Source organism: Rattus norvegicus, chromosome 14 (assembly GCF_036323735.1).
Source record: "Rattus norvegicus strain BN/NHsdMcwi chromosome 14, GRCr8, whole genome shotgun sequence".
In the NCBI taxonomy this organism is placed as follows: domain Eukaryota; kingdom Metazoa; phylum Chordata; class Mammalia; order Rodentia; family Muridae; genus Rattus; species Rattus norvegicus.
In genome coordinates this window covers 90,739,348-90,754,027 of record NC_086032.1, presented here as the reverse complement: position 1 = coordinate 90,754,027, position 14,680 = coordinate 90,739,348, and the positions used below count along the sequence as shown (strand labels likewise).

Below are 14,680 nucleotides of genomic sequence, written 5' to 3'. Positions count from 1 at the left end.
GATCAGCATCCATGCCCATATGCCTCGAGCTCATCATGGGGTGGGACATGTTTGAGTGGGCAATGCTGGAAAAGTTGAGAAAAAACAGCTAGGAAAGTGGTTCTCGGTTGGGATAAAGTGATTCTTAGGGGTATGCTCTGCACAAGGATCAAGTGCCCAGGGTCTAGGATCAAGAACCCAGATTAGGCGAGCCCTGGGCTGTGAGTGACCAAGCTCTGAGAGAGTACAGTAACATTAGGCTAGAGCAGGCTTCATCTCTGAAGTGTGAGTGTGGAGCATGACTTCATTCCGGCACAGGCCTATCAAGGAAAGCAGTGAAACTGGGACTTTAAATGGCCATGTTCAAAGGTATCTAAAAATCTTAAGTTTATTTAAAATTGCTTTTTTAGTATTTTTTAATGTAGGAAATTAGAGTCATGTGTGGTTATACATGCTTGTATTCCAGACACTTAGGAGACTGAGATAGATAGCCAGACAATGTGTCAAAAAACAAAGCAAAAAGGGCTGGGGATTTAGCTCAGTGGAAGAGCGCTTACCTAGGAAGCGCAAGGCCCTGGGTTCGGTCCCCAGCTCCGAAAAAAAAAAGAACCAAAAAAAAAAAAAAAAAAGTCCTTAAATAATTAAAAAAAAAAAAGCAAAAGTAGTCATATTGGTGTGTAGCTGGTACCCAGGTCTAGCCACAAAACTCTGTCCAGTTCCAACTCTGAACCCACAAGTATCAACTCTCTCTCTCTGCCCCTAGACTCTGGACACCTCAACCCTCCCTTTGCTTTCTTTCTGATATGTATAATTTTTCTCATTTGTACACATAGACTTCAAGATCCCATAGAAACTAAGACTGTAGATGTTTGTGTTTCAAGAGCCAAATGGTGTTCTGTTTGCATATAAAATAGGAACTAGTTGATTGTTTATAGCAAACAATTCTATAGAACTACTAATATAGGCTATACTGCATTGCTTTAGAAAGATGACAAAAATCGCAAATATTTAAAGTAGATGTATAGATTTTGTTCCCCCAAATATGTTTTGATCTGTGTACTTGAATCCATGGGTGTATGAAATCTTAAAGGACACTAATAATACCTTCATTTACTTTTTTAAAAAAACAGAAAAGCTAGAGTGGATCTTAACATCTTTCACCTAGTTATTAAATATGCTTAATAAAATATTAGTGAATTAGAACTTCCCAGTGTAACACTTCTCACATGTTAAATTGATTTCTGCCCCCTCAGATTGGAGTATGAACCGTGACAGTTGTTCAGTACCAAAAATTATTTTTTGTAGTGAAGTCTCGTTCCATAGGTCATGTTTTTAGCTTCAAGTGTATTTTGAAAGAGTGTTGATAGTCATTTCTGTCTTCAAGCCTTTTAAGTGACTGCCACGAAATGACAAATCAGAAAACACAAATAAAGTAGCATATAACTGAACTTCAAAAGATTTTCCAAGCACAGAAGGTGCTTAGAGAAGAAGGTCCTTGTTGGGATGACATAGGGTAGCAAATATATGCCATGTCTCTGACTCAAGTCTAGGAAAATGGCAGCAAAAACATGGTCCAAAATGAAGAATCAGAAATTTCTCATGTAGACATACTGTTTAATTCTTTCTTCCCAGAGACGCAGTCATTAAGTCACAGTCACACAAGCTTGCCTATGTTGCTCCTCATTTCTCAACGAGGAAGGCGCTGCATGGTCCCAGGCGTTGGGGAGGGGCGTGGGGGCTTCCTGTGAAGATTGGGCCATCACAATGGATACATCATACATGCATAATGCAACCGTCTTTAACGAGACAAAATAATTCAGTGAAGAAAACCCAGAATCACCGTTAATCTCCAGTTCCCGTAAAAAAGACACTAGATGGTGCTATGAACCAAGAAGTGTGTTATTTGTTAAGGTGCTAAGGTACGCCCGCCTGGGAGGGAGAGCCTCCTCTGCCAACACCTCTCTGCCCTTTCCAGATCAGCACACCTTACTTGGCTTGTGAGAAATAGTTATTTACCAGTCATGGCTTAAGAACAAAATTATAATTTATTTAACTAAATTTACATGTATTTCCAAACAAAACTAGCCTTGAGTTTGTTAATGACAGTGAAGCAAGAAGAGATGTGAATTTGAGATCAGATGGCCTCAAATATTTGGGGCAAAGTCCATGCCCATTTGGGACTTGACTCTTTAGGGAAGGGAGACGCTACTAAGAGTTTGATTTGGCAGCCATGTTTGTGAGGAAACACATTCATACAAATTCATTGAAGGTAAAATTGTCTATAAAAGTCAGTTTTCTTTTCTCTCCTAGTATTCTTTCTAAAGGGTTCCCCTTGTGGAACCTGTTCCATCAGGTTAGCATTGAGTAGACAATCAGAGCATATTAGTCTGTCTCCTTCCACTTCTGTTCACTGGCAGAAATTTCCAAATGGGTTATTGTAGCTCTCCTCAGATTCGTGAGAACACAGAAGTTTAGCAGTTGGCCACATGTATAGAAAAGACACACAAGGTCCTCATTGAGAAAAATATAAGTTTATAGAAAATTTACAAGAACCAAATGTGAGGCTGATCAGTGGGGAAAGACACCTCCAAGCATGACAACCCGAGTTCAACCCCAAAACCCACATTGTAATTAGAAGGAAAGAACCAACCTCAAAGTTGTCCTCTATCCTCCACCCAACTGCTGTGATTCACACCTTGCCATAAATAAATATGTATAATTTTCTAAAAAGAACTAATATAATTTTAGTATATCTTATTCCAGTACTTAAAAAATAAAATTAGTGTAGACCCTTGAGAATCAGCTGTTTAAAAATAGTTTAGATTTCATTTTTAGTCTACATTAGAATTTAAGGAAGTTCAAAAGTCAGTAATTTTTTAAAAGAAATTCAAACATATAAATTAGTAGTTGTTATCCTCACAGGACATACTCCAGTTGGTTCTGAGTATCAAACATATAAATTAGTAGTTATCCTCACAGGACATACTCCAGTTGGTTCTGAGTATCAAACATATAAATTAGTAGTTATCCTCACAGGACATACTCCGGTTGGTTCTGAGCAGCCATTTTAGGACTTTGAGGCTTTACTTCCGTTCTCACAGCTCTGAAAGGCCTGAAGGTTGACGAATCCAGGTACAGTGGCTACATTTGATTGGTGGAGATTGTAAGCTGATAACTGAATGTTATCAGACTAGCTGGGCATCCTTTCAAAGACCACCCAATAAAGTATATTCAGATGAAGAAATTGTTCACTTCAGAGGAGAGGACAACAATCTGTGTACATGTGTTATGTCTTCTAGAGTCTACCTGCTTTATATGAATAATATTTGATTAGTATCAGAATTGTTTTGACTTTGACTTTACAACAGAGAACTGACCCAGGAATTTACCTGTTCCCAAAAAAAGAAATAGGGCAGGAGACACCAAGGACTGCCACCAGGGGTCGGCACAGCCAAAGACTACAGCAAGCGCAGGGAAAAAGAGCCATGAATGCTAATCTGCCAGCACGGACCAAGCCATTCCGTATTCTCAGAGGTTGGGAGCGCTGTCGGACCAGGAACCGCATTGCCAGTAGGTTTCTCTAGGACTAGGGCAGGAGAAATAGGGCTCAGTGTCTTACAACGTTCTTTCTGTCTAAACACTTAGGAAGTAGCTCTGCGTGGAGCGAAACTTGGTTTGCACGGGGTTCTTTCAGTCAGTGAATAGGACCTGGCCTGAGCCCCACCCCACCCCACCTCCCACACACATATCCTTTAGTATAGAGAACTTTGCGTTTCACCCAATGTTGCTTCTTAAATGATCTATCAGCATAGAAATGCTTCCTTGTGAGTAGAAGCATGGATAATTCTCAATTGTTTATTAATTGTTAACAAAATACTTGTTTGGAAAACAAAATAATTGTTAGTATGTTAACTAGCCCTGAATGTAGATGTGTCAGGAGGCACGTATTCTGGAACTCTCCTATAAGCACCAGACTTGTGAACGATAGTGTAGCTTCTGTTCCCACTGAGGTCTCCTCCTTAGCCTCCTCTGATTCCCTCCTTTTATAAGTGGACTAAATGTTGCTCTACTACTATTCTGGGGAGGCCTGTAAGAGGCCTGTCCCCTCAGAAGACGGCAGACTCTGAAGTGTGACCCCCTCTTGCCCTGCTGGAGTCTTAGATTGTTGTCCCACAGGCAGCACCTAACTGGGCAAGTGCTCTGCTGTGTCTCAACTGTCCCTCTGTGATGCTAGGCTTTTGGTCATTTTTAATTACCAATTCAGCACTCTGTCCATTTAGTATCTGACTGAAGGGTTAATATGTGACCTTTCAGAACCTGTGCTGTATCACGATCCTCTTCCTCCTCCTTAACCTTATCTATATATAGTTTCTCCTCTTCATTACCAATCTGAATGCTTGTGTGCACCGAACCGATTCTCTCTTTACGCACAGCCCACTGTCCCCTGCTTGTCAGCATCTCTCACACAAGGTCTCTGCTCTTATCCAGCAGTGGCTACACTAGTCAGATGGCTAGAGCCATCACCACTGTTTTCAGCAACCTGCTATGTTGTCTCTCCTAGTGACCTTGGAGCCTAGATGCACCATAGGTCACTTCCACTATTCAGCTTCCGTCAGGGTCTCTCGTATAGCTCCAAGCCAGGGCCCTTCAAGGTTCTTTTGCTTTTGCCTATATATTCTCATAATTATGCCCTGTTCCTTCACCTACCAGAGAGATACTAATCCCTGGAATGTACACCTTGCCAGGTATTCTCTAGTGAGCTTTAGTATCTTTTGTTATCACATCCTCTAGTCTTAAGAAACAAGAGGCCCCTAAGACATTGTAGTGCTGAAGGCCAAAGTCCTCGTGTACACACACCCCAGACAAGCACTGCACCACAGGACCACTGGCCCTAGACAAGCACTGCACCCCAGACAAGCACTGCACCACAGGATCACTGGCCCAGCTAAACCCAGAAAGATCCTCGAGCCCACTTGTTCATCGTCCAAGTCAAACAAGCATCTAAATTTATTTTCAAATCCAAGATGCGCTCTACTGCTGATGTTTTCTGGAACAAAGCAAGTAACGTCATTCCTTAAGCATGCTTCCTTGTCTGATAGGCCAGTTGCCTGTCTGTGTTGTTTTCTGTGAACAGGTGAAATGGAGCTGCTTATTCTGTATCAGACTCCATTAGAAAACAGGTTACGCCTGACTTCACCCTCACAGTCCCCCTAGGGGTGGGTATATTGCTAACTGTGTGTTAGACTTGAAGAGACTTCAAACAGAAACCTCCAGTTGTTGTCCTAGGCTTGGAGGCTGTAGGAGCAGCCTGGGCATGACAAGCAGGTTCAAAATGCACTCTCTTATTTCTTCCTACACTTTGGAGGCATTGACCTCTATGAGAGTGTCTTGCATTCTGTGACTCCCAGCCTTGTGTGGGGCTTAGGGGTCACAGCTGGCCATATCTTACAACTTGTGACGTGCTATGATGCAGTCAGTTTAGGTCCCTTCTTGTCCGGTTGTTAAGTTGACAACTTTAGGAAACACCTTCACTGCTGACTTCTGCTCTTCTGCCCCTTACCATCTTCCCGTCCCTTCCTCCTCAGTGTCCCTTAAGCACAAGAGTTGTGTTGTAGACATATCTGAGCACCCGTGACCAGTCCTTCTCTATACTTGCTCTAGCTAGGCTCTCTGTAATGGTTTCCATGTGTTGCAAGGAGGCGAGAGCTAGAGCTATCTGTGGGTGTAAAGATGCAGAGAATCCCATTAGAAATTATGCTGGTGTAGTAAAGTGATGTAAAACAATCTCCTCAAATATCCATTTCCTCACTTGCCCTGGGAAGTTGGGTAGGTTTCCAGTACTGGCCTTAAGTCAAATGAGAGAAATCATTGGTTGCCACCAAGATGTGGGTGCCACTGTTGCACGGTTGATGTCCTGCCGTGCTGGCCATTGTTGTGCTTCATGGGTGTCATAGCCGGGTGGACTGTTGGCCACCTTCTTCCCTTTGGAGCTTTTGTAGCACCTTTTGGTATTGTGAAAGCTAATCCTCAGGGAGGAGACTTACCAGTCAGATCCAGCTTGGGTGTTCCAGTCTTATGTCTAAACCCTATGGTATCTTTAGCAGTAGGGAGGGACTTACCTCTAACTGCCAGAAGGCAGCCAAGAGCAGCTGCAACAGCTGAATTGGTCTGGACCCCCCTGACGAACAACCCGAAAGGAGATTTGTTCCGTGCCTAGCACTGCGGTGTTTACTTGACGATATATAGCGTTTGCAGGAAGTGTTATCATTCCAAGTGGGATAACTTTATTTTGAACTATACATGTATATGTATACACACAGACTTACCATGTATTGTATGTAACTAATATGATTTCATAGTATTTTTAAAATACTGTTTGGTTTAAGGGCCTGATCAAAGGTAACCATTTTGGTAGAACTCTACACCCTGACTGACATTTTTTTCACCTCTTGCCTTTTTTATGTGCAGAGCATGCTCTTGGGCTTCAAGTCCTAATGAACAACGATATTAACTCATCCGTGGAAAGCCTTAACTCAGCTTGCAACATGCAGTCTGACACTGACACTGTGCCACTTCTTGAGAATGGCCAGAGTGCCAGCAACCAGCCGTCAGCATCCAGCTCCCGGGGACAGCCTCAGGCGTCCCCGAGGCAGAAGATGCAGCGCTCGCAGCCTGTGCACATTCAACCGCTCAGGTGGGCCAGAACATGTGCTGTCTGCACAGGCAGTGCACTCCGCTCTCCAAACAGTGATGGGCAGTGCCTGTGAAATCAAGTCAGATGAGACCCTTCTGTTAGCAGCAGCTACAGTTGTCACCCTATAATCTTGGGGAAAATGGTCCATAATCCGAAAGCCAGAGTACAGGCCTGAGCTCCTGGTTTACTGTAGTTCTCCCTACACATCATAACGATGCATGACTTATAAGTTAGATACTATAATATGTACAACAATAATTAATAGTATGGCAGGATAATTATAACACTAATGAAGTCACATGAGTGGCTCCTGTTCTTCCTGCTGTGATAGTAAAGATGACACAAAGCGGTGAGATGGAGGGAAGCAAGTGGGGTGGGTGTCATGATACTCTCGGCTGTAGTTGACCATGTATGTCAGGATTCTCAAGTCATGCCTCTGCCAGCTGACCTCAAAGAGTAAAAGTTCAGCCCTCAGTGGTCCCGGGTGTGCTGGGCAGCGTCTGAGCATTTGATGTGAGCAGAAAGGCATATCAGTGAGGAAAAGGAGAGTCCTGGGACCTTGAGGGAGCTTCCTGGGAGGAGGCAGATCTCTGAGCTGAGTTCAAGCTAATAGGAAAGTAGAAGGCTGCAGAGTGGAGGCAAGGAGCGGGTTTTAAAAGGCTTCTGTACTTTTCCCAGCAGCTGGGCAAAGAAAGGTTTAGAACATATAAGAAAGGAAAAAGTCTCACTGTGAGCACGTGACTTTTATGTGGAGTTCAGGAGCACAGAAGATTAGATGAGGGGCTGGTGTTGTGCGAAGGAAAGCGAGCACATAGTCGAGGGAGTTTGGTTTTGTTGAGGGGAAGATAGAGAGCCCTGTAGCCATCTTGGTTTATGAAACCAAGCTGAAGAAGGCAGCTCTTGAAGAGCACTGCCTTGGCCTGGCTCAGTCTCAGGACTCCCCTGAGTTTCAGGCTTGCACGACGGAGCGAGAATGATGAGCTCTTAATACAAGCTTGCTCCTGCCTCTCTGGGAATTCGCAGATGTGTGTGCAGTGGACTGTGCTTGGGTTGTTGCCCGGCCTCAGTCCAGCTGCAGTTCTGGTGGTTGTACATCACTGCCTACTCTGGGATGTTCTACCTCCCTGCTTCCAGAAACTTCTAAAAGGGTTCTTCAAATCTTCTTCAGCCTCAGTAACCATCTTTCCCTAGGTATCTACTCTTTCCAAAGATGTGGATGCTGGGTTCATACTGTGGGGGGGCTCCCAAAGATTCCCACAGGCTGGGTGAGCCAAGTCGAGGCAGTTATAAAAGAAAAGTCTTCAGAAGGTCCATATATTCCACAGCTAATTAATGGAGCAGGAGGAAGGCCATGGTGAGGGAGACAGTTACTTTCAAGTAAAAGACCAGGCAAGGTTTTGGAAACACAGAGCCCTCCACCTCCCAGGTCCTCACAGTTCTACAACCATCTTGACATCCCCGGATCCAGATCCTCTCCACAGACACTTCCCCTCTGCAGCCTCAGGGACAGCCTCTTGATGTGAGCCTCTGTCGGGGATTGCCTTCATCTTTGCATAATGCCCCTTAATTACACCTCTGCGCAGTATCTGTGAAATGTTATAGCATAAAAAGATTAATGAGGTTAAAATTGAAATAATGTATAAACTGTCAATACACCCTAATAAAGAAGGAGGCTTTTGTGAACTTCTGGAACATCAGAAAGAGTCCCATCTGGTTCTGTCGATCAAAGAGGCTGAAGCTGAAAGTGCTACAGGAAGATCAGGATCTGTTAACGGGATCTGTAATGGGCTGGTATAGGAAGGACTGCCTCAGGTCTCACAGCACAGGTCCCCTCCATGCACTGAGAGAGCTGGCATCTTAAAGGTCAGAGCACTATTTCCTGGTCCATACAAAAATGGCGAGGCAGGTCTTCCTTGGAAGTCAGAATGGATGGTAAAGCCAGTGATTGATCACACAGTGACTTTTCCAATAGCCAATTCTCCCAGGAAGGCTCATAGGTCAATGATCTTATCAGATGGTAAAAATATTCAAAAAATTATTTGAAGATAATATATAAAGGGTAGTTCCCCAGTGTGCTGAAATAAGAGGAGGGCCAGACCTGAGCAGACCATGAGTGGCCCCTTCTCTGCCTATCCTGAAAGGAAGGCTCTACACACTGGTAATGTTCCCTCACTGGTGGGTGAGTGGGACGAAGTGTCTCTCCGGAAAGCCCTGGGAAATGGAGTCAGGAGGTCGCTGGTAGGACTCTACAAAGAAAAGAACTGGGAATTTATTATCATTTTAGCTTTGAACTTGATTTCTCTCCTATTTTCATTATTATACCCAATTCATCATCCTTTGCTTAATGGTGTAACTAGTGAGCTTTGGATTTTCCAAAGTGGGGAGGAAGGAACGATGACCCTAAATAAGTACCAAGGAATACAGAGGAGAATGAGTAGTGAGAACATTCTAGGAAGAACGATATAGGAAGCATTGATTTCCAAACAGTATAGTCCTAATCACTTTGCTCATAAATTGATAATTTCCACAGTTCAGGTGAGGAAACAGGAAGCTTCCTATGGTTAGATATGTATTAATTTCAAAGACCAGGAAGTCCTGTTCTCTTCAATCTGACTTTATTCACAAAACCTTTTTAAGTACGAAGTACACATTGAACAGATAGATGCCAATAGAGTATGGTATGCTGAGCCCAAAATATACGTTGCATAGCCGTCATTTTTTAAAGTGTAAGTGACCAATTGGGATTGATGACCAGTCTCCAAAATATTCTCATCTTAGAGAACAGAAACTGTACTCATTAAACAGGAGCTCCTGCTCTCACTTCTCTGTCCCCACCATTCTACTTTCTGAATTCAACTATTTTATATGACCTACACGATGCAGTCTTCTAGTATGTGTCTTTCTGCACTTACAGTATATGTCAGAATTCCCTCCCCTTATTTTTTGAATAATTCTCTTTTTAAGGCTACATGATATTTCACTACAGAGACATGCCCATTCACGGTTGGACAGTTAGGCTACTTCCCGATTTGGGCCACTTTGAACAGTGCTGTCATCATGAGCATGGTTGTACCAGCATCCATAGAAACCCAGCATTTCCTTCTCTGGGGTGTAAACCCAGCAAGTGCGTGCGAGCATGGCACACTAGTTTTTAACTCCTTCCTTGTAGGCGCCTTCAGGAGGAAGACCAGCAGCTCCGAACTTCATCTCTTCCGGCCATCCCCAATCCGTTTCCGGAGCTCGCTGGGGGGGCCCCTGGGAGCCCTCCTTCGGTTGCTCCTAGCTCCTTACCTCCTCCTCCGAGCCAGCCTCCTGCCAAGCATGTAAGTGGTCCCTGACTACAGCACGGTGATGCATTTCTTTGTGGAGAAAGGAGGGAAGTTCTAAGATGGCCTCTTTGGGTTGATACTGAACTTCTTTTGTCTCATGAGTCCTTTTAATGCATTGGCTAAAATTCAATTTACTAAGTTAAGAATGTATCAGGGTAGTTTTGCAAAAAAAAAAAAAATTACTGTGTTTATATACTTATTTATGTGTTTATTTATTCTTAGAGACAGTATGTGTGCCATGATGCATATATATAATTAAAGGACAGTTTTCATGAGCCAGTTCTCTTTACACCATGCAGGTCCTGGAGGATCGAACTCAGGACCTCGGGCTTAGCATCCAAGTGTCTTTAGCCTCTCACCAGACTGAGGAACGCATCACTGTGTTTCAAAGAATCTTAACTGTGTTTTGTTGTTGTTGTTGTTGTTGATACTGCTGTTGTTTTTTAATTAATGATTTGATGCTTGAGGATGATTTTAGCTCTTTTAAAGAAATTGTGCAAGCAGGCCGTCCGGGTCAACCAGCCCTTCTGCTGTGCGCACACCGCTGGGCCGTCCTGTGTGCGCTCTTCAGTATGGGATGCAGTCGGAGTTTCCATCTTGAGGTCTTGACTTGGAATGCAGCCTGCTCAAGGCCAAAGATGGCCCCTTGACTCAGGAGATAACTGTCCTTTTAAACCTTGTTTCTCCTTTGAAGTGGTACTATGCAGTGGAGAGCTGGTCACTGCCCCCATGTGAGAAACTCCCCAGTGACAGCCACTCAGCCTATCAGAGACATGGGCAGGCGACTGGTGAGCAGTGGGCTGGGAACAGGATGGCCCAGGGCTCAGCAGCACACCACAGCCTGCGGCAGGGAATGTTAACAGAGACAGTGACTTTACAGGGAGGCTAGGCTCCGCTCGCAGCCCAGGCTGCTACGGCGGTGCTCACTTACTGCTCTGGTTGGCCCTATAAATTCAGTACAGATGCCACCATCTCCTACAGTGGAGGAAACTGAGGCTGGTGTCAACCTACAACTGCCTCTTTCAAGCTTGCAATTTAAAAGATTCTGTTTTCCCACTAGAACCACTCTTCCTCCCGCTTGCCCGCCTCTGCTGTTCTCTTACACAGGGGAGCCAGCAAGCCCCATTCTTTGCAGCCTAGTGGCACACAGCACCAGCTCTCCACTAGGCTTTTTCTAATTCTCGCTGACTTTGGAACACTGCTACCCCTGAGCGCCTCTCGAGCCACCCGCATTACAGCACTGTCAGACTTAGAAGGTGAGGTCAGTGTTCCTTGTCTCAGAGCCAGTACGGTCCTGGCTTCCGCACAGGGTCACATGCTGAAGTGCATCTGGGCTGTCTACCTCCCTGGTGACCTTCTGCCTTGAGTAAGGATCCTGATGATCGTGTATGGTTTGTCCCCGAGGTTGTTTACAAGTTTCCTGTCCTGAAGTAGACCACAAAAGTACTGTCTGGCCCTCGCCTTGCCTGGCAAGAAAATAAGCCTCCTCCCCACCGATTGTCCAAATTTGTAAGAATAAGGAAACCCGGGAATTTTGCCTGCTCGTGTTTTTCTTGGGATCAGAGTTGGCTCTTCATGAGAACAGTGCACTGGTGTGTTTGTCGTCAGATTCCTCAAGCCAACTGGGACCAGTGAGAGCAGGGAGGGTGTTTCTTACTTGTGGAAGGCTGTTGTTCTTTGTGGCTGTTTTTAGTTCTATTTTGTATTTATTCTCTGATAACCTCATGCACGTAAATTGTATAATTTTGTCAATATCCCACTCTTTCTGAGTCTCTTCTTCCACAGAAGCCCTATCCTACTTTCTTGTGTTTTTTTGTCCCAGCTCGGCGAGTTAGAGGCCTTCCTTCCACTCCCTCTGAGTTTCCTTTCCAGGGACTTTTTAATGGCTCCTTAAAGGGGCAAGAGTGGCCTGGCATAGGTGTTTGGACCCCAACCCTGAGAGAGATAGTGGGGTGTGGACTTGTTGCTCATCTTAGGCATCAGAGTCCTAGTACCGATTCCTAGGAAGGTGAGGATGTGAGTGGACACCCTCCCCTGCATGGGACACTTCCACAAGCCCATCCCAGTGACCACATGTGAACACCAAAGACCTGGAGCGCTGCAGAGTGCCGTGTGGCCACATGCAGCTCTGCTACCAAAGGTTCCAGTGGTCTTGTCTGGGGGCCACTGCCACACTCGGTCGCCCTGCAGCACTAGCCTGGCTCCTTCATAGATTCACAAAATGCCTCATGGAAACTCAGTAACCAGCTGGTTCTGGAAGCCCCAAGACTCAAGGAAGCACAGGAGGGAAACTCTGCAGGGGACAGAAAAGACCCCCAGCCCCACTCTTGCAAACAACAGTGCTCCCCAGTTCTGCTTCTCGTTCCATACAGACAGGGGCTGTGCAGAGAGTAGAGTAAGCTAAATCCAGCTTGTTACCATCCGACAGACACTGCCCTGAGTGCACCTTGTCTGGGGGCCGTGTACTCAGCAGCCTGGTGGGACAGCCTTATTAGGAAGGATGTGAGGGACCCCATATCACTGAGGACTGACATAGTTACAGATGACAATGGCACTAACATGGCTGCTGGATTTATGGATTTCCAAGTTGTCTTAGCCACTGTCAGGATATATTTAGCTGCAGAAAACCAAACCTGGCTGGCTTCCTTCATGAGGACACAACTTTGATGGAGTAGGATATCTGGGGCAGAAAGCAGAAGCTGCCCTGACCTTGTTCTGTGATGTGGAACTTATACACTGTCTCTGTAGGCCGAGCTAGCGTAACCAAAATCGGGCCTGTCATTAAGCACAACCTTTCCACCTCAGTAGGTGAGCCAGGTGCTTGAACACATGCAGTGGTGACAGGGAAAACTGAGGTCCTATCTGGAGTGTACTGACACAGCGGACATAAGTTGTTGCTGGATTGTACTGTTCAAGGGCAGAACTTCTGAGAAATATGGAGGACAAGGGAACTCGGAACAGGAGGTCTGATTCATGTTAGGTAGTGCTGTAGATGGGACCTTACTGAATTCATAACAGGCTCAGCAATGGCAGGCTTCTCCTTCAACCAGTCAAGTTTCACGTGACCACATAGTGACTCCTTAGCATGTTTTTCCTTTCGCTCTTTAAACACTATTAGTCTCATATTCTGTGCCCATCATTAATGGTGCACAAATACGGCCCCAGCCCCAAACAGGTCTTCTCCCTTCGCCTAGTTTTAAAATTAATTTTCTGGAACTGAACTGATGGCCTTACACAGGATTCTACTCCTGCATGTACCGATGGCCACTGGGGTCTTCCTAGGCTTTACCTGCATCCCGTGAGTGCACTGCCATTGAGACCTTGGTCTATGGGAAAGTCTGACCGTGGTTACAATGTGAAGAGTAGACGCTCACACAATCCCTAGTTCTCCTCTCGGTGCCTCACAGCATGTCGTGTCATCTGGTGCCTCCTGAGGTCAGAAGTATGGCGACCTAGACCTAGCCGAGGTTTAATTTGAGTTCAGGTGCCACATCCTGAGACAATTGTGGCTCACAGAAGTCCCCGGGCTGCAGCCAGAGCTGAGATGGAGATAACCCAGTGAGACAGAGACAATGGCAGTATCCTGTGGCAGCCTGGCGTAAGACATATCAGCTCATCCGTGTCAAAAGATAAAACCCTCTGCTTGGCACACCCATCTCTTTTCTCTAACCTCCTACTCACTCACATCTCTCCAGGGAGGCCCTGCCTGGTGGCCATCTCCTCTGTACTAAGAGGCAAGCCCAGTGTGTGGTGGGTGAGCCTAGACTCATATTAGGACAGGGCTGGTGACCCCTTCAGAGCAGCAGCACCTTGGGAAGCCCTAGCTCCCTGTCTGTTGGAGGAGGCTGGTGTCACCCTCGTCTTTCAGATATTAATTCGGCACATCGGAAAATATAGACACAGTGCAGCTACTTCCTATATTTGATACAAGACCTAATTAATGCCACAGCTACCGCTGTGGGCACTTATTTTATCCTCTTCTCCTCTTGTGAAATAGAACAGACCACCAGAGACTTGCTCAAACATCAACCAAGGCCCAAGAAAGGCAAGGCCACTTTGCAGTCAGTAACTAAAATGTCAAAAGAATAAAATTTGTATCTGAGACCACTCACATGTAAGACCTTTACTGAAGTCAGGTGCCACAGCAAACCTGAGCCTCAGAACCCCTCTGAGCAAGCTGAACATCCGTGCACCGTCTCATTAGGAGCACCCATGTGAATTTACCAAAAGCAGCCAGACAGAACCACTAGCTTGGGGTGGGGATATAGTTCTGTGGTGCAGGATTTGTCTAGCAAGTACAAGACTCTAGGTATTCCACAGTTCGGGAAATTTTGCATTTTCCCCCACGTTCTTGGGAATTCACATTTCCTACTTGGTCTAAGAGGACCTGAAAAAGTTAACAAAGAAAACTCAAGTTAACCTAGAGCTTTTTGAAGGTTTTTATAAAAAATAAAAAAAAAAACTTTACATATTTTAAGTATTTATTAGATACTACATATTATAAAAATACTCACATAAAAACAGTTCCCACAGAGCCTGCTTTGGTGCTAAATTGCCCAAGATAAAAGTAAAGGCTGCCCTGACTGTCACGCTGACTCGTGGTGTTGCTAAGCGCTCAGAGCCCCAAGCTTTACAGCATCTGGAACCTGAGCACAGTCCCTCTTGCTTGGACGACGTG

The 14,680-nt window shown here is 45.2% G+C and overlaps 1 protein-coding gene across 18 annotated transcripts in view; it reads left to right on the top strand.

The window, feature by feature from the left end:
* The window catches only part of Grb10 (growth factor receptor bound protein 10), a 107,747-nt gene that overhangs the window by 62,372 nt on the left and 30,695 nt on the right, over window positions 1–14,680 (top strand). For 10 of the 18 annotated variants that reach the window (NM_001401403.1, XM_063273491.1, XM_063273488.1 and 7 more), the window contains exons 3-4: window positions 6,448–6,673; window positions 9,843–9,996. In NM_001401403.1, coding sequence (NP_001388332.1) covers window positions 6,474–6,673; window positions 9,843–9,996 — 354 coding nt within the window. In that variant the 5' untranslated portion in view covers window positions 6,448–6,473. Of the gene's footprint in view, window positions 1–3,384; window positions 3,550–6,447; window positions 6,674–9,842; window positions 9,997–14,680 lie in introns of all 18 variants that reach the window. The other 8 variants (NM_001401404.1, XM_063273489.1, XM_063273486.1 and 5 more) reach the window with 1 other exon arrangement.